The sequence below is a fragment of the Eptesicus fuscus genome, chromosome 20, assembly GCF_027574615.1.
Source record: "Eptesicus fuscus isolate TK198812 chromosome 20, DD_ASM_mEF_20220401, whole genome shotgun sequence".
In the NCBI taxonomy this organism is placed as follows: Eukaryota; Metazoa; Chordata; class Mammalia; order Chiroptera; family Vespertilionidae; genus Eptesicus; species Eptesicus fuscus.
This window is the reverse complement of record NC_072492.1, coordinates 9,421,731-9,439,975: the sequence shown is the minus strand read 5'-3', so window position 1 is coordinate 9,439,975 and position 18,245 is coordinate 9,421,731. Positions and strand designations below refer to the sequence as shown.

The 18,245-nt window shown below is 43.7% G+C and overlaps 2 protein-coding genes across 2 annotated transcripts in view; one reads left to right on the top strand and one right to left on the bottom strand.

Moving 5' to 3' along the window:
• Nucleotides 1-13,794, bottom strand: part of STX8 (syntaxin 8) — a 243,104-nt gene extending 229,310 nt beyond the window's left edge. Inside the window, exons 1-2 of the mRNA XM_008153588.3 lie at nucleotides 13,685-13,794; nucleotides 5,427-5,526 (exon numbers count right to left, since the gene is read on the bottom strand). Coding sequence (XP_008151810.3) covers nucleotides 5,427-5,526; nucleotides 13,685-13,701 — 117 coding nt within the window. The 5' untranslated portion in view covers nucleotides 13,702-13,794. The remainder of the gene's footprint in view (nucleotides 1-5,426; nucleotides 5,527-13,684) is intronic.
• Nucleotides 13,795-14,461: 667 nt separating this feature from the next.
• The window catches only part of CFAP52 (cilia and flagella associated protein 52), a 37,542-nt gene continuing 33,758 nt past the window's right edge, over nucleotides 14,462-18,245 (top strand). The window contains exon 1 of the mRNA XM_008153460.3: nucleotides 14,462-14,591. Coding sequence (XP_008151682.2) covers nucleotides 14,495-14,591 — 97 coding nt within the window. The 5' untranslated portion in view covers nucleotides 14,462-14,494. The remainder of the gene's footprint in view (nucleotides 14,592-18,245) is intronic.

Here is an 18,245-nt window from a genome sequence, read left to right as displayed (position 1 = left end):
AAACAGGGAAAAATTCACTATGCCGATCAAAAATAAAATAAAAAATCAAAGACATTCCTAAATTCAGTAATAGCTAGGGAGAATTTTTTAATTATTATTTTAAGATATTATTAACAATATCAACACAATCTAAAAATTAATCTAGCACAGTACCTGGCCTATAGTAACTGCAGGAAATACTGCTGAAGGAATGAGTAAAAGGAAAGACTAATAATATTGTAAAAAATGTAAATGCTCTCCAATTTAATATATTCAAAAATCCCATTTGGAGTTCTTTTATTGGACAGGAAATGGTAATTATGGTAAAGGCACAGCACAAAGTTCTTTTTTCATGAAGCTGTGAAAGATCACTCTAAAAGAAAGATAAATGAACAAAAATATAGAAAGTTCATGAATAGATATAATACCAGGGAATTAAACAATCAGATAATAAATCTTTATTAAAAACTACAAGAGTATGATGTTGGCAGCTGCTAACAATTTCATTAGTGAAATAGATTAGAAGGCCCAGAAATAGTGTAGTTGTGTGAAAGTTCAATGAATGAGATACAGAATATTTCATATGTTGGGGGGGGAAGGTAATTAATAATTTATCAAATGGGGGAAAATTAGATCCCTACAACACACCAAAATAAAACGCAAATATTATAAAGATTTATGTGTTTAAAAAAATAAAAACAGAAGAAAAGCTTAATAGGTAGACAGAGGTAGATGGCTATCCAAACACATCAACAGGGCCTATATATTGACATCGAACTCAGAAACCAATTGTTTAATCTTTGCCTGTCTGCTAATAATACTAGTCATAATAATAGTTATACTTGAGAGAGAAACCAAGATGGCGGCATAGATAAACACCTGAACTTGCTGCCTCGCACAACAACTTCAAAACTACAACCAGCCATAATCGGTTTGGCTCGGTGGATAGAGCGTCGGCCTGTGGTATGAAGGGTCCCAGGTTCGATACCGGTCAAGGGTATGTACCTTGGTTGCGGGCACATCCCCAGTAGGGGGTGTGCAGGAGGCAGCTGATCGATGTTTCTCTCTCATCGATGTTTCTAACTCTCTATCCCTCTCCCTTCCTCTCTGTAAAATATCAATAAAATATATTTTTTAAAAAACTACAACTAAAAGACAAAATGGACACCATCCAGAACCACAGGAAGGCTGGCTGAGTGGAAATTCTACAACCAGAAGGGAAGAGAAAAGCACACTGAGACTCAGAGGAGCTTCGGAAATAAAGTGCAGAGGTACAGAGGCGTGCACGCGGAGAGGACTGGCAACTGAGTACGCGGCTGACTTTTTCAATCCGCAGGGAGACACAAGCTCCTGACTGCTCTGAACTCCAGTTCCGGGTGAGACTCTGGGGACCCAGACTCATACGGGGAGAAATTGGACTGTCTGGCAGTGGGCGGAACTCGAGGGCGGCTTTCTCTCAAAGGTGCTTGTAGCTATTACCAAGGGACACTGATACCCGGGGGTCTCTTAGGGCAGGGCTGATGGGAAGCCATTGCTGTTTGCTCCACCCTGAGACTCCACCCCATCCAAGCTGTCCGCAGAGGCTTTTGCATATGAATGGCCTGGTCCTTTGAATTCTAAACTTGCCTAACAAACTGCAGCTGAGTCACTGAGACCCAGAACATCCAAAAGAAGGCCCAAGGCCCAAAGCAGCTTGCATTGCTTCACAGCTGGGACTCACCTGGGCACCTCCAAAACCCAAACAAAGGAGAGGAATCTGCAGATCTCTCCATAGCTCCTGCTGGGTGGCCTCAGGCAGAGGCTAAATTAGCACCTCCTTGGAGATCCAAGAGCCAGTGTCCCGGGGTCAGAGTAGTACCATCCAGATTACAACTCCTCAGATCCATAAGGGACACACTCAGGTGGCAGACTCAGTGAGCACCAAAGCCCCACTGAAGCAAGTCTTGCCTCATAAGAGTATCTCCAGCACAGAAGTTCTCCCATAGTAGGCACAGCTGATCCTCACAGACAATTGGCCTGGAGGTCAATTCCCCCCAGTGATACCAACAACAATCAAGGCTTAACTACAACAAGACTGTGCACACAGCCCACAAAGGGGTGCACCAAGAGTGTCCACCTCAGGTAACTAGGGAGGCTGAGCCACTGGGTCCTATAGGACACCTAGCACACAAAGCCACTCTATCAGCTCAGGGAAGCAGCCAAAATGCGGAGACAAAGAAACAGGTCACAAATGAAAGAAATGGAGGAAAGCAAACTACTGGATATAGAGTTCAAAACCACGGTTTAAGGTTTTTCAAGAATTTTATAGAAAAGGCCAATAAATTTAGCGAGATCCTCGAGGATATGAAAAAGGACCAACTAGAAATTAAGCATACACTGACTGAAATAAAAAATAATATACAGAGATCCAACAGCCGAATAGAGGATCACAAGAATCAAGTCAAAGATTTGAAATACAAGGAAGCAAAAAACACCCAACCGGAAAAGAAAAAAGAAAAAAGAATCCAAAAATATGAAGATAGTGTAAGGAGCCTCTGGGACAACTTTAAGCATACAAACATCCAAATTATGGGGGTGCCAAAAGAAGAGAGAGAGCAAGACACACTGAAAACCTATTAGAAGAAATAATGACCGAAAACTTCCCCCACATGGTGAAAGAAATAGACTTACAAGTTCAAGAAGCGCAGAGAACCCCAAACAAAAGGAATCTAAAGAGGACCACACCAAGACATATCATAATTAAAATGCCAAGAGCAAAAGACAAAGAGAGAATATTAAAAGCAGCAAGAGAAAAACAGTTAGTTACCTACAAGGGAGCACCCATACGATTTTCAGCTGATTTCTCAAAGAAACTATGCAGGTCAGATGGGAGTGGCAAGAAATATTCAAAGTGATGAATAGCAAGAACCTACAACCAAGATTACTCTACCCAGCAAAGCTATCATTCAGAATTGAAGGTCAGATAAAGAGCTTCACAAATAAGAAAAAGCTAAAGGAGTTCATCACCGCCAAACCAGTATTGTATGAAATGCTGAAAGGTATTCTTTAAGAAGAGGAAGAAGAAAAAAAAGGTAAAGATAAAAATTATGAACAACAAATACATATCTATCAACAAGTTAATCTAACAATCAAGTGAATAAAAAATCTGATGAACAGAATAAACTGGTGAATATAATAGAATCAGGGGCATAGAAAGGGAGTGGACTGACAATTCTCAGGGGGAAAGGTTTGTGGGGGGTGCGGGAAGAGACTGGACAAAAATCGTACACCTATGGATGAGGACAGTGGGGGGCGGGGGGTAAGGGCAGAGGGTGGGGTGGGAACCAGGTGGAGGGGAGCTATGGGGGGAACAAAGAGGAACAATTGTAATAATCTGAACAATAAAGATTTATTAAAAAATAATAATAAAAAATAAAAAAATAGTTATACTTGATCTTTCTGTTCTATATAATTTATGATTATTGAACATGTATGAGAAAACTGTTAATACTCTTTTATTGCTTATGTAAATATTATACAAGATACCAAAAACAGTGAATGAGACAGATGGCAAAACCTGGATCATGATAATTCACAGGATAGAACTGATCCTGAGTGTTTTTTCGCAGAGAAGACCATAAGACCTGACGGCCTTCCATTTACCTGCTCTTCCTTTTGGGGGAGAAATTAGGCCTCCACTCAGATCCCATGGTAACAGCATTGCCCCATCCCCAATGGTCAACAAGATGATGTGGATACTGAAACTTCCTAGGAATGAACCTTCCTAGATCTGTGAGACCGTACTATTCTCGACCAAAAGGCTGATCATCAGCGAATCCTTGGGACTGATTTATGACCAAACAGGGGAATTGTGGATGAAAAAAAAAAGGGTGTTCTATGCAAAGTAACCTCACAGGGTAATGTGATCATAAATTCCTAACTGGGCAGGTCATGGTGGTAGTCATGCCCGAGACCTGTAATTTCTTTAGTAAAAGGTTTTAAGCCAGCTCTGCCCATTGTTCTTGTGCATCTAAGTTAACACACCTTTAAAATACCATAAGCAAGCACGGCTGGTATGGCTCAATGGTTGAGAATCGACCTAGGAACCAAGAGGTCACCAGTTCAATTCCTGGTCAGGGCACATGCCCGGATTGTGAGCTCGATCCCCAGTAGGAGGCGTGCAAGAGGCAGCTGATCAATGTTTCTCTCTCATTGATGTTTCTATCTCTCTATCCCTCTCTCTTCCTCTCTCTCTCTATAAAAATCAATAAAAACATATTTTTTAAAAAATACCAGAATACCCCTGGAAGTGGGTATTATCCTCAAGAGAGCAATTAATCTTATTAACTATCCTGTAATCCAATCCCTGCCTTGATTCCTCCAATCTTCCTTACCCTCTTCTTAATTTCAAATGCATAAAAAAAGCTGCAAAACTGTTATTCTCTCTCTCTCCCCCTTCCTTCCATTCTACTTGTCAAATTGCACAAGAGATTGGGGGGGAAAAATCAATGGAAAAATTATTTTTTTTAAAAAATCACATATACCTTGGTTCTAAGAATTCACCCTTAAAAGACACTTCTAAAAATCAAAGAAAAAAAGCACAAAGCTATTTACTGCAGCATTATTCATAACAGCAACAGACTGGAAACAATCTAAATGCCCACTAGAATACACACTAGAATATTATACAGCCCTAATGAATTAATAGAGAGATTTCTACGATATATTATTAAATAAAAAGAGTAAGATACAAAAGAGCATTTTGTTTAAAAGGAAGAGAAAAATGCACACAGAGAGAAATGCTTATTTCTGCAAAAAGTAATACAGGATGAATAAATCAGAAATTGATGAAAATACTTACCTATAGGAAATAGGTGAAGAAAGGGTGGAAGACTGAGATGGGAACAAAACTTTGAGTGTACTTTTGTGTACAATTTTGACTTTTTAACAATGTAAATGTTTTACATATTTAAAATTAAATCAACAAGGTAAGGGGGGGAAAGTAAACCCTAAAAATGAATATAAACAGAAACAAAGGATAGCATAAGACAAAGAAAAAGAGAATCAATTTTTACATTTTTAGATGTAAGTAACGTGTAAAAAAAGACTATTATTCTTTTGGTGAGAATGAATACTCAAAGAAATGAGGACATTGCCTCTGGTCCTGCAAAACCTAAAAGAGTTACTATCTGGGGGGGAAAGTGTACCAACCCTAGAACTAGACTAAAATGCTTAGAAACTTTTAAGATAAAACAGGAGAAATTAAAGAGATGTCATGCTTCATTTAGTGTCAGTGATTAAGTAACTATGAACTGTTTGGTTGTAATGTCAATGCAACAAACAAACATGTAGGCCATTATACATGCACACATACACACACACAAACCCTCGGAAATAGGGGGGGTTTCAGACCTCAAAGCTCAAACAAATCACTTGCAGTACTACTAGTAATTCCCTCCTGGTCACACCTTGGTTGTACTGTCACCATTTCTTTCATACTGGTTTCTTTGTTGAATTTTCTCAGCAATCTCTTGTGCAATTTGACAAGTAGAATCATATGTGGAGAACCTGCATCAAAGTCATAAAAGGAGAAAAACATTTAAGGTACTTTAAAAGAAATTTATGCATTATATATTTTATACTATATATATGAATTTTTTTTCATGTATATCAAAAAAGAGCAGGTGATTCAAGACATGCATCATTAAGAAAATAGGAGGGAGGCTCAAAAGGAAAATTGGGTTCTGGTCCCAGCTTTGTTACATTTCCTCTTTTTCTCCTCCACACTATCCTATCTAATAATAGACAAATATGCAACTCGACCATACCTCCGACACACCCACAAGCCACGCCCACAAGCCACGCCCACCATCCAATCAGAGCGAATATGCAATTTAACCCAAACCAAGATGGCTACAGCCACAGAGAGTAAGGTTTCCTAGGTAACAGAGGAAGCCAAGCTTTCCGCCTGCCCTTGCCAGGCCTAAGCCTCCACTCAAGCTACAAAGTTTCAATTATAGAAGGTAAACAAATTCAAACAAATGGCGGCAGAATGGAGCTTGAGAGAGCAGGCCAGGGTTGCCGCCGGCAACAGGGGAAGCAAAGCTTTCTGCACAACCTGGCCGGGCCCACCCGCTTAAGGCAACAAAGTTTCAATTATAACCCCAACACAAATGGCTGCCGGCCTCAGAGGGAGCCCCAGGCTTGGCTCTGCTCCAGGCTACAAAGTTTCAATTGTAGAAGGAAAATAAATTCCAGATACCAGGGCCTCTGCTTGGGTTGCCAGGGGGCGTGGCCAGCCTGCTCAGGCCGCCCCACACCCCAAGGGAACCCCCACCTGATCCAGGACACCCTTCAGGGCAAACCAGCTGGCCCCCACCCCTGTACCAGGCCTCTATCCTATCTAATAAAAGAGTAATATGCAGATTGATCATCACTGCAACACACAATATAGCTGCCCTCATGTGGTCAAAGATCCTGCCCCCATGTGGACACAAGATGGTCACCACAAGATGGCCAGCAGGAGAGGGCAGTTGGGAGGCACCCTGCCTGCAAGGGAGGGCAGTTGAGAGGGACCAAGCCTGCAAGGGAAGGCAGTTGGAGGTGATCAACCCTGCAGGAGAGGGCAGTTAGGGGTGACCAGGCCGGCAGAGGAGGGAAATTGGGGGCAAACAGGCTGGCAGCAGAGTGGTTAGGGGGTGATCAGGCTGGCAGGCATAAATGGTTAGGGGCAATCAGGAAGGCAGGCAGGCAAGCAGTTGGGATCCAGCAGTCCTGGATTGTGAGAGAGATGTCCGACTGCCCGTTTAGGCCCACTGGGATTGGGCCTAAACGGGCATCGGACATCCCTCAAGGGGTCCCATATTGGAAAGGGTACAGGCTGGGCTGAGGGACAACCCCCCTCTAGTCTTCTATAATAATAAAAACATAATATGCTAATTAGACCGGATGTCCTGCCAGACAACCTTCCGGATGAAGCCCGGGCTGTGAGGGAAGCCTGGGTCCTGGGTGACTGCCGGTGGCCTGGCCGGAGGGAAGTCCGGGTCCCGGGTGCCAGAGGGAAGCTGGTGCCGGCAGCCGGGGGAAAGAAGACCTACACTTGCACAAATTTCGTGCATCGGGTCTCGAATCATTTATAAAAAGAACAGCTTAATGGAGGTATCACATTCCCTGACTGCAAATTATACTACAAAGCTACAATCATCAAAAAAACAGACACAGAAAAACTGAACAGAATTGAGAGCCCAGAAATGAACCCATATGTCTGTGGGCAGCTAATTTTTGACAAGGGAGTCAAAACCATACAATGGAGAAAAGAAAGCCTCTTCGATAAATAGCGCTGGGAACACTGGAACGCCACATGCAAAAGACTAAAACTACACTGCTATTTGACACCATGCACAAAAATTAACTCAAAATGGATCGAACACCTAAATATAAGACCTGAAACAATAAAACACATGGAAGAAAACATAGGTACTAAACTTATGAACCTTAGTCTCAGAGAGGATTTTTGTGAATTTGACCCCAAAGGCAAGGAAATTAAAAGCAAAAATAAATGCATGGGACTGTATCAAACTAAAAAATTTCTGCACAGCTAAAGAAACCAACAAAACAAAAGACAACCAACTGAATGGGAGAAAATACTTGCAAACAATACTCCAATAAGGGGCTAATATCTAAAATATATATTAAAAAAACTCATACATACAACTCAACAACAAAAAACAAACAATCCAATGGGCAGAGGACTCGAACAGACATTTTTCCCAAGAAGACACACAAATGACCAACAGATATATGAAAAGATGTTCAACTTCACTTGGTATAAGGGAAATGCAAATCAAAACTACAATGAGATACTACCTCACACGCTGCTATGTTCAATTGGCTACTATCAACAAGACAAGTAGTAAGTGCAGGTGAGGATGTGTAGAAAAGGGAACCCTCATGGACTGCTGGTGGGAATGCAGTATGGGGAAGGCGCTGTGGAAAACAGTATGGAGTTTCTTCAAAAAAATTAAAAATGGAACTGCCTTATGACCCAGTGGTTCCACTTTGGGGAATATATCTGAAGACACTCAAAACACCAATCAGAAAGAATATATGCACCCCTATTTTCATTGCAGCATTATTTACCATAGCTAAGATTTGGAAGCTGCCCAAGTGCCCAGCAGTAGGAGAATGGATAAAGAAAGCAGTGGTACATTTACACAATGTAATACTACTGGGCCATAAAAAAGAAGGCAACCTTACCTTTTGTGACAGCATAGATGGACCAGGACAGTGGTCGGCAAACTTCGGCTCTGTTGACTAATGAGTTTGCCGGCCACTGGAGCAGGAGAACATTATGCTAAATGAAGTAAGCCATTCAGAGACAGACAAATACCATATGATTTCACTTAAATGTGAATAAACTGACAAACAAAACAGAAAAAGACTCATAGATACAGAGAACAGACTAACAGCTGTCAGAGGGGCGAGGGGGGTTTCAGAGCTGGGTGACAAAGGTGACAGGATTAAGGGGGGGAAAAACACTCATAGACACAGGCCACACGGGATTACCAGAGGGAGGGGGTGTGAGAGAAAGCAAAAGAGTGGTAGACGGAATCAATGGTGACGGAAGGAGACTCGACTTTGTGTAGTGAACACTGAATAAATACACTATACCGATGATGTATTATAGAACTGTACACCTGAAACCTATATAATTTTATTAACCAACTAGAGGCCGGATGCATGAAATCTGTGCAAGGGGCTCAGCCCCCACAGCCACTGCAGCTTGCCTTGGCGGCTTGCCTCGGCCCGGCTTCGTCCGGAAGGTCATCCAGAAGGATGTCCGGAAGGATGCCTGGTCTAATTAGCATATTATGCTTTTATTACTATAGATGTCACCCCAATAAATTCAATAAAAGCTTAAAAAAACAAAAATGAAAAATATTTTTGAAGAGGAGCTTAGATCTGGCTCTGTGGTTCCAGAACATACATATGAAAATCAATAAATAATAAGATACAATATTATCTTCCACCAAAATGCAGGCTCTAAATGGTAAGTATTTCTGGAGCTCCGAAGCCAGAGAAATTACTGTCATCAAGGCACTCAGACCTGACAGCATGAGGCCAAAGGCTACATCTTGGACTGAGGCCCCAGGCTAAAGCAAGCCTCTCATTCAGACAGATGCCAGGGGCTCATTTTAGACATGGCAAAAGGCACAAGGAGCAGAAGACAAAAGGAACGACACGTGTCTGGCCCCTTCAGCTGAACGATGGCCCTGGGAAGGAAGGTCAAGTTTAAAGTGATAAAGAAGAGAAGGTAGTTTCTGAAGAGCCTAGAACACCAGCCTAATCAGATTAGTTTGTAAGAGAATTTCAGAGCTGTAGGTATTACTGTAACACATAAAGCAAGGCACTGATGAGGTTAAGTGAAATGCTGAAGGGCAAAATCCCAGGGGTCTCGCCCACAATCCTCACATTCTCACTTTCGCTATAAAGAGCAGTGGTTCTGAAACTTTGCTACATATTGAATAAATGGGGAATCTTAAAAAAAAAAAAAAAAAAATCCACCACCAACTCCTGCCTCTCCCCACAGCATTCTGGTTAAATCGGTATGGGGTTTGCCCTGGATAGGATAAGTTGTAAAAGCTCCCAAGCGGTTCCAATCTGTAGCAAAATTTGGGAACCACTGGTCTGGTGGTAATGCAACCTCATCACCGCTTCATCAAGAATACAAGTTCCTCAAGTACTAGTTCAGGAAAATTAACCTGAACTCCGTTTTAATAAACTGTTGGGAAGGAGAGAAAGTGACAGGAGACCAGTACAAGACTTCTCAAACTGTTCAATTACATAACCAGTCACCAGTATTGACTCTCTGCAAGGCATCCTATCTAATAAAGAGGGAATATGCTAATTGACCATCACTCCGTCACAAAGATGGCTGCACCCACAGTTGAAGCCAAGTTCCCATAAGGAGCAATCCCATAGGGCTTGACAGGGGACCTCAGGCTGCATCCCCCACCCGGCAGAGCTTGACAGGGGACCACAGGCTGGGGGACCTCAGGCCATGCCCCCCGCCCCAGTGACAGGCCAGGGGACCTCAGGCCATGCCCCCCACCCAGAGGGGCTTGACAGGGAACCTCAAGGTGCGCTTCCTATCCTGGTGCTAGGCTAGGGGACCTCAGGCTGCTCCCCCCGCCCCAGTGCCAGGCTGGGGGACCTCAGGCCGCACTCCCCACCAGGTGGGGCTTGACAGGGGACTTCAGGCCACGCCCCCCACCCCGGCACCAGGCCGGGGGACCTCAGGCCGTGCCCGCCGCCCAGCACCGGGCCAGGGGACCTGAGGCTGTACCCCCTGCCTGGCTGGGCTAGACAGGGGCCCTCAGGCCATGCCCCCCACCCAGCAGGGCTTGACAGGGGACCTCAAGGTGCACCCCCAGTGCTGGGTCGGGGGAACTCAGGCTGCGTCCCCCTGCTGGTGGGGCTTGACGGGGGACCTCAGGCCGCACCTCCTGCCTTGGCACCAGGCCAGGGGACTTCAGGCCACGACCCCCGCCATGGGGCAGGCCAGGGACCTGAGGCCATGCCCCCCACCTGGCAGGGCTTGATGGGGGACCTCAAGGTGCACTCCCCGTCCTGGTGCTGGGCTAGGGGACCTCAGGCCGTGCCCCCGCCCCAGCACCGGGCCAGGGGACCTGAAGCTGCGCCCCCCTGCCTGGCGGAGCTTGACAGGGGACCTCAGGCCATGCTCCCCACCCAGCAGGGCTTGACGGGAGACCTAAAGGTGCACCCCGAGTGCTGGGTCGGGGGAACTCAGGCCGTGCCCCCTGCCCAGCGGGACTTGACGGGGGATCTGAGGCTGCACCCCCCTGCCGGTGGGGCTTGACGGGGGACCTGAGGCTGTGCCCCCATCCCGGTGCCAGGCTGGGGGACCTGAGACTGCATGCCCCTGCCTAGCAAGGCTTGACGGGGGACCTCAGGCCACGCCCCCCACTCAGCGGGGCTTGACAGGGGATCTCAGGCCATGTCCCACACCTGGTGGGGCTTGATGGGGGACCTCAAAGCACACCCCCCACCCCAGTCTGGGCTGGGGGACTTCAAGCCATGCCCCCCGTCCTGGCGCCAGGGCAGGGGAACTGAGGCTACGTCTCCTGCCCGGCGGGGCTTGACAAGGGTGGGACTGGCCATGTCTGGATCTAGCCCAATGGGGGCGGGGGCAGGCTGGGTCTGGGTCTCACGCGATTTTGAGGTGCATGTGGGTGGGCGGGGACTTGACTCTGGGTCCCGTGGTGCACCCCGGACTCTGACAGGAGGAAGGTTTTCATATACATTTTACTAATTTTCTTTCATCTCTGACACTTCTATTATAGAGAAAAGGCAAATAGCAATATTAAATTATTTACTCTAATTAATCCCCTTTTAATGTGCATGAATTTCGTGCACCGGGCCACTAGTATAAGGCTATAAAGGACTGGACTATGGTAGAAATGGACAGCATAAAAGAGATTTAAAAGGAAAAAAACAAAGGAGATTAGTGACTAATCTGATGCTATAAGGAATGAAGAAATAGAGATGATTAGTTTTCAGGCGTAAGCGATGCCAGGAAAGAGACTGAAAAACTGGAAGAGGGATAATAAAAGAAATTTCCAGGCTCTGCCCTGGGCCTTCTTCTAGCACAAAAATACTGAATGCATGGCTAAATTGATATATGTATAACACAATAAAACATGCTCAGAAAAAAAAAAAAAAAGACACGGAGGACAGAGATGAAACAAAAATGGCAAAATATTGATAATTTCAGAAATTGGGTTATGAGTATAAAGGGCTTTTTCCAGAAATGGTGTATTATCAACAAATAAGTTGCCCTAGCAGTAAAGCTAAATAACTTTAGCAAAGAGCCAGTTCAAAGACAATAACCACTCAGTTCTTGTATTAAACTGAGCTTCCTTGCCACTTGCTGCGATATGCCATAAGGACAGTAACTGCTGTGTTCCATTTCTAAATGCTAGAACGCTACTCAGGAGTGAAGCATCATTGACCTATGACTTTCAACAGCATGAGGCAAAGCCACAGTCCAGTCTGTTTTCCTAGGGTTTTCAAAGTCCCATTGCATACTCCTTTCTACCCTCCAGGTCAGCAACCCATTTTGCAAGGTAACTGATGCTCCACAGCCAAGTTCCCCCATTGCTTCTTTCAACAGTCAAATGAGAAAGCCACTAAGTCAAGCTACTTGAGAGTAACAGGAAAATTATAAATGTTTTTTCAACATTAACTGTGGAAGAGGCTTAAGTCCAGTGATAGCTTCCACCAATCTAAATGGATAACCTGGGGCCCTTATCTCTGAGCTTTATATCCCACCTTATGCGTAAAATAAGGGAGTTAGCTTTCAGGAGGTGGAGAGCAATTTAGCAAGATGTTATCAAGGGCATTAAACATGCTCAGCCTCTTGGATCCAATAGTTTCACTTCTCAGAAGTAAGCCAAGGAAATAAGAGATGGAACAAAGGGTTAGTTTTTATAATAATTCAAAACAAAAACAAAAAAATACCCTAATATTACAGATACAAAGAGGGTAATAATTAAATAAGGTATGGTTATTCATGGCATTATTATGCAACAAGAAAATGTATTTTCAGTAAATATTTAATAATATGGAGAAATATTCCTTTACATAATATATGTGTTATAAGTAACACATATATATTATATATAGTAATAAATTCATTTTTAAAATCAATAATGGCTACTATTCAAAATGACAGCTAAAGATGTCAAAATTTTTCCTCTGTAAATATTCAGTATTTTCTAAATTTTCTATAGGGATGTATACAATTGTTAAAAATAGGTGAAAAAATTAGTGTTAAATCAAGCCATTGGCCCAGATACCCTAGGTAGTGCTAACTTTGATCTTGCAATCCATTCTAATTTCCAGGCTTAAGCAAATTACAAACCATAATTAGAGATGTCAACATAAGACATATACTCCAAAAAGAACTTTACAGAACTGTAATGTTTTTAATTATTACACAAAAAAGGCTCAAGTCTGATAAACTATGGCAATATGTTCCTTGGGATCAGAACTGAGTCTTTCGTCATTCAGTCCTTGGGGATTTAACTGTTGAATAAAATAAACAATTAAACAGCTATTGTTTTACTGCAAGGGTTGTTGCGGTAGAGTCTTCATGATATTGACTCGAGTAAGGGTAAAATACCTTATAAACTAATGCATAATTCCCCTCCCAGATTCCTACAAGTTTTTTGAAGGACTCACAAGACGTGGGTCCTAGTGCCAAGTGGTTACTAGCTGGCTGGTGGCGATGGATGCTGACCCTGTGAAAGAAGGGGGTTCATCAGATGGCCAGGCGTCCCACAGAAAGGTTACTTCTGCTGCACTTTCCCAGGAGTCCAGCGAAGCCGGCATCAGCCAGCTCCACGGCAGGGGAAGCGGGAAGTCCCCGCGGCGAGACGCGGCCCCGAAGGGCGAGCGGAGGGTCCAGATTTCAGCGCGAGCCCTCAGCTCCGAGGGGTTCCTTGGTCTCCTGCCCCGGCCACTCCGGCAAACACCGAGGGTGGCGGGATGCGGCAGAGACCCCGTCGGCAGCGGAAGAGCCCTTGCGGCCCCTCCTCTTATCTCTAAGGGCCTGCAGCCGCAATGCCCAGCGGTCGCCTGCTCCCCGGAAACCCGGCCTCCCCCAAAGACCCCACGCGCGTGGCCGCCGCCACCCGGGACTCACCAGGGGTCCGGGGCCATAGTGCTGCCTCCACCGCTCCCGGACACTTCCTGCCCGCGGCAGCTGACTACGGCGGCCCGCGCGGGTCACACCCCGCGCTCCGACCCGAACGCGCCGGAACCTGCAGTTTGCCGAGTGAATGTACAGTAAGCAGGTCCTCGACACTGTGATCGAGGGCAGCGCTCCGCCGAGGAACAGTGGGTTGGAGCAATCTGCTTCCGCTAAGAGACGCGAACAGCTGGGTACACTTAAAATAAAATTGTTGAACAAAATGTAATCATTTTCCCTGTTAGTGTTAACAGAAAATTGTATCCTGCTTAAAACAAAAACGATCGTGGTGATAATTACACAAGTGTATAAGTTCACTAAAACTCACTTTAAGTGAATTTTATGATATGTAAATTATACCTCAATAAAGCTTAAACTCCTTTTAACCCAGCTTCAAACTAGCGACCTGAAGTGTTAATTATATATTATTTTATGGCAGTCTCCCCATCAGAAGAAATCCTGTTTGATTAATTTTTAAATGCCATTAAGTACTTGATTATATAGTTACCAAAAGGATCACAGACTCTTTACATTGGGGGAAGGAGTAATTCCTCCTTTGCCTTTGGTAGCCCCTAAATTTGCAGAAAACTAGGAAAAAGAAGCCCTCTGCCTAGTTGCAAAAGAGCTTGCGGGAATTTGAACTCCGCAGGCTAGGTTTAGCGCGGGCGTGGATCTGATGCGCATGCGCACGTCCGTTACCATAACGACCAGAAGACGCTGTATGTCCCGGAGGCTGAGGGAAAAGTGAGAGGTTGTCTCCGCAAGATGGAGAGCCAAATTTTGCCCAAGGCCGGGGTGGCCGATTTGGCCGAGTCAGCCGAGGTGGCCGACCTGGAGCTTCAGGCTGTGATCGGCTTCAATGGTGAGGCCATGAGTATGTCTGGGCTGGGTGGTGCGGGAACCCTGGGATGTGTAGCGCTAACAGGAGCAGTGAGACAGCGGGTGGTACCTGGCAGACAGGTAGGATGCTGGCATGGGCCTTGGCCAGGGCCATACATGGGAGCCGGCGGGGGCAGGGGGGAGGGGAAGGGGGCGACAGCTTCTCCTGCGCAAAAGCCTTGGAGAGTCAATTCTTCGCTCCAAGTCTCAATAAACCGGATGGTTATTGCCAGCACCTAAAGGGACCAAATGTCTCCTCACAGGGCTGTAAGGATGAATAAGCGTGTTGTAAGTGATGTAACCCTTCTCCCACCAGATCAGCCTTCCCTGGCTCTAACCCCCATGTAGTTGGAAAAGCTGTCCGCCCCCTCAGTAACCACTAGATTACCCAGTCCATGATGGCCCCTGGGACCAAGTAACTTCCAACATCCCAGCTGCTGTATACATAAGCACCGCTTTAGGGGATGATCCTGTGCTTTAACCCGAAATAAGAATTCTATTGGGGAGGACTTCAGACCAGGACAGAAGCCACAAAAGACGGGGGCTGGTTGCTCTGCTCAAATCCTTACTTATAACTGCCTATTATTTTGGATATTAGGGGGAGAAATGATTTTGTTTTTTTTCTGAAGGATGAAAAAAAGCAATGAATTACATTTTTAAAAAGCGAGATTTTTAAAAGTACACTGTAATGCCTGGAAGCTTTAAAACTGTAGAATTGTACACACAGAACCATCAATGAACAAGATTTTAAGAGCATTCTAGGACATGGCCCTTGATCTTATCTTCATTTTAATTTAACCATCTCTTATAGAAAGTGGGCACTTAGCACTAACTGGTTTGGCTCAGTGGATAGAGCTTCAGCCTGCAGACTGAAGGGTCCCGGGTTGGATTCTGGTCAAGTGTACATGCCCAGGTTATGGGCTTAATCCCCAGTAGGGGGGCTGTGCAGAGGCAGCCGATCAATGGTTCTCTCTCAGATCAATGGTTCCCTCTCATCATTGATGTTTCTCTCTCTCTCTCTCCCTTCCTCTCTGAAATCAATAAAAATATTTTTTGAAAAAGAAAGTAGGCACTTAGTACATCTGAGGTATGGACCATCTTTAGAGCTGGTTCCAAAATCATTGGTAAAGGAAGTAAGTGGCCTGTAGTCTGTGCAAAGGGTCACACTGGTGACCAGTGTAGAGCCTCAAATGTAGAGCTCTGCAACCGACGTCATGCTGCTCTGTAGCACTCCAAGAGTAAATATATGGCAAATTATATCCCAGTGTCTTCCATGGCAATTAATTACTAATTACCTTGGCTTTTTTACTTTATTTTTTTAATTTTTAAATATATTTTTATTGATTTCAGAGAGGAAAGGAAAGGGGGAGAGAGATGGAAACATCAATGATGACAGTGAATCATTGATTGGCTGTCTCCTGCATGCCCCACACTGGGGATGAAGCCTGCAACCCCGGGGCATGTTGCCTGACAGGTAATTGAACCATGACCTCCTGGTTCATAGGTCAACGCTCAAGGACTGAGCCATGCCCGCTGGGATATCTTGGCCTTTATAAATGGCCCAAATTAATTGAATTGTTTTTACCTTGTTGGTTTTGTGACAACTTATATTCTCACCTAGTCAAATATACATTTATTTAGAACCACCACATGCCAAGTAGCGTGCTATTCACTGCGAACACTAGGACAAATTCATAGCCATACTTAAGAGGAGTTTTTAAAAATAGAAAAATGCAGTGAAACCAAAAGAAAAATCAGCCATCATTACATTTCCCAAAATATCACTGTTCAAATTTTGCTGTGATCCTTTCACATAAACACATACATCACTTACATATAAATATGATGTTTTTTAAATAAAAGTTGATTCAGACATAGATAACTTCTTATAACAAGAATTCCACTTAACAGTATGCCATATAAATCTTTCCTTAGCAGTAAATATACTCTATGCCATATTTTTTAATATAATACTCTGTTGCAAAGATATGCTACAATTTATAAGAACAATGCCCTGTTCTTAAGAATTTAGGATGATTTTCATTTTCTACATTTATTTTTAAATGCTACAAAGAACATCTGCTTAGGTAACCTTTTTACCCTAACTTTTTTCCTTAGGGTAATTTCTGAGTACATTTTACAGATTTTTGATGTACCCTCCAAATGCTATATCTGACATGGAACAGAAATGTGTGCCCCAAAAGCAGGGGAATATTATAGTAGCATTCTTTCTTTCTTTCTTTCTTTTTTCTTACAGTAGCATTATTTCAAACCACTGGAAATTAAAAACAACCAAATGTTCATCAAAAGTAAAAGGACAAATAAATTGTGGTATATTTACACAATAGACTACTATGCAGCAATGGAAAAAGAATGAACTATTACACACAGCATGGCTAAATCTCAAAAACATCATGTTGAATGAAAAAATCTAGATGTAAAAGAGTACAAATTGTATAATTCGATTCACATAAAGTTCTAAAATGAGGAAAATTTATTTATAAAAATAGAAGTCAAACTGGGCGAAGGCACTGGGAGGGGATCTGGGGAGGGTGGTGGTAATAATCTACCTCTTTATCCAGGCCACAGTTGAATTGGTATGTTTACGTGGTAAAAAGTTACTGGGTTTTCCTGCATTTTTGTCTTCAATGAAAAAAAAAATGTTTAAGAGGATTAAAAATGGTGGTGGAGTAAGTGGAAGCTACACTGACACTCTCCCAGGACCAAACTGGAAAGACATCTAAAATACAGAAAAACCAGCCTGAAAAATCAGCCGAAGACTAGCTGGAGAGAACCCTGATAACCACGGAACGGAAGTGGAGCCTGCATAGAGACGAGGACATCTTCCTCCTGGGACCTTCGCTAACCAGGAGGTGTTGACCTGGGGGAAGACAGTCACGCACCCTGTAGTCCGTCTAAGGCCAATCAAGGCTGATAACAATCACACTGCAGGCAGAGGCAGTTCTCTCTGGAGGCTTTGAGTCTTTGCTTGATCTCCTTCTGCAAGCATGTCAAACTCAAAGGCTAACACAGGCCAAATAAGCAAGGTGTAAGTGTATGTGGGCCGCAAAAAAACAAAATCTTCAATTTTCATAGAAACGTAGGTTTATTTCGATAGAGACATGCTGAATACAAAGGGCTGACATAAATGAGTAATCGTTAGCATAAAATAATAGAACATTTTAATAAAAATTAATATTTTTTCTTGAACATTAACTTACCAGACACTGAATAACTGCACAAAATAATAAGCATAATGCAAATAAACCTATTTTCTTGTTCTCTGAAAGCGAAATATTTCCTGTTGCACACACCCAACGAGTCAGTCCAAGACTAATGACATGGCCATCGGCTGCTAAAATATTCGCTTCCAGTACTAGTATTAGTGGAGAGAAATGGTGTGCTGCGCATAAGGCACGTAAGGGAAATGAATGCAACACGATGATAGTAATCAGTCATTAGCGAATGTTGTGGTTCATTATTAATAATTATGTATAACAGGATATTGTAAAAATTAAGCTGTGAAATTTGTATTAAAACATTTCTGACATACCGTTATATTGGGTGGGCCATAAAAATATTTGTTGTGGGCCGCATGTGGCCCGTGGGCCTTGAGTTTGACATGCTTGCTCCAAGG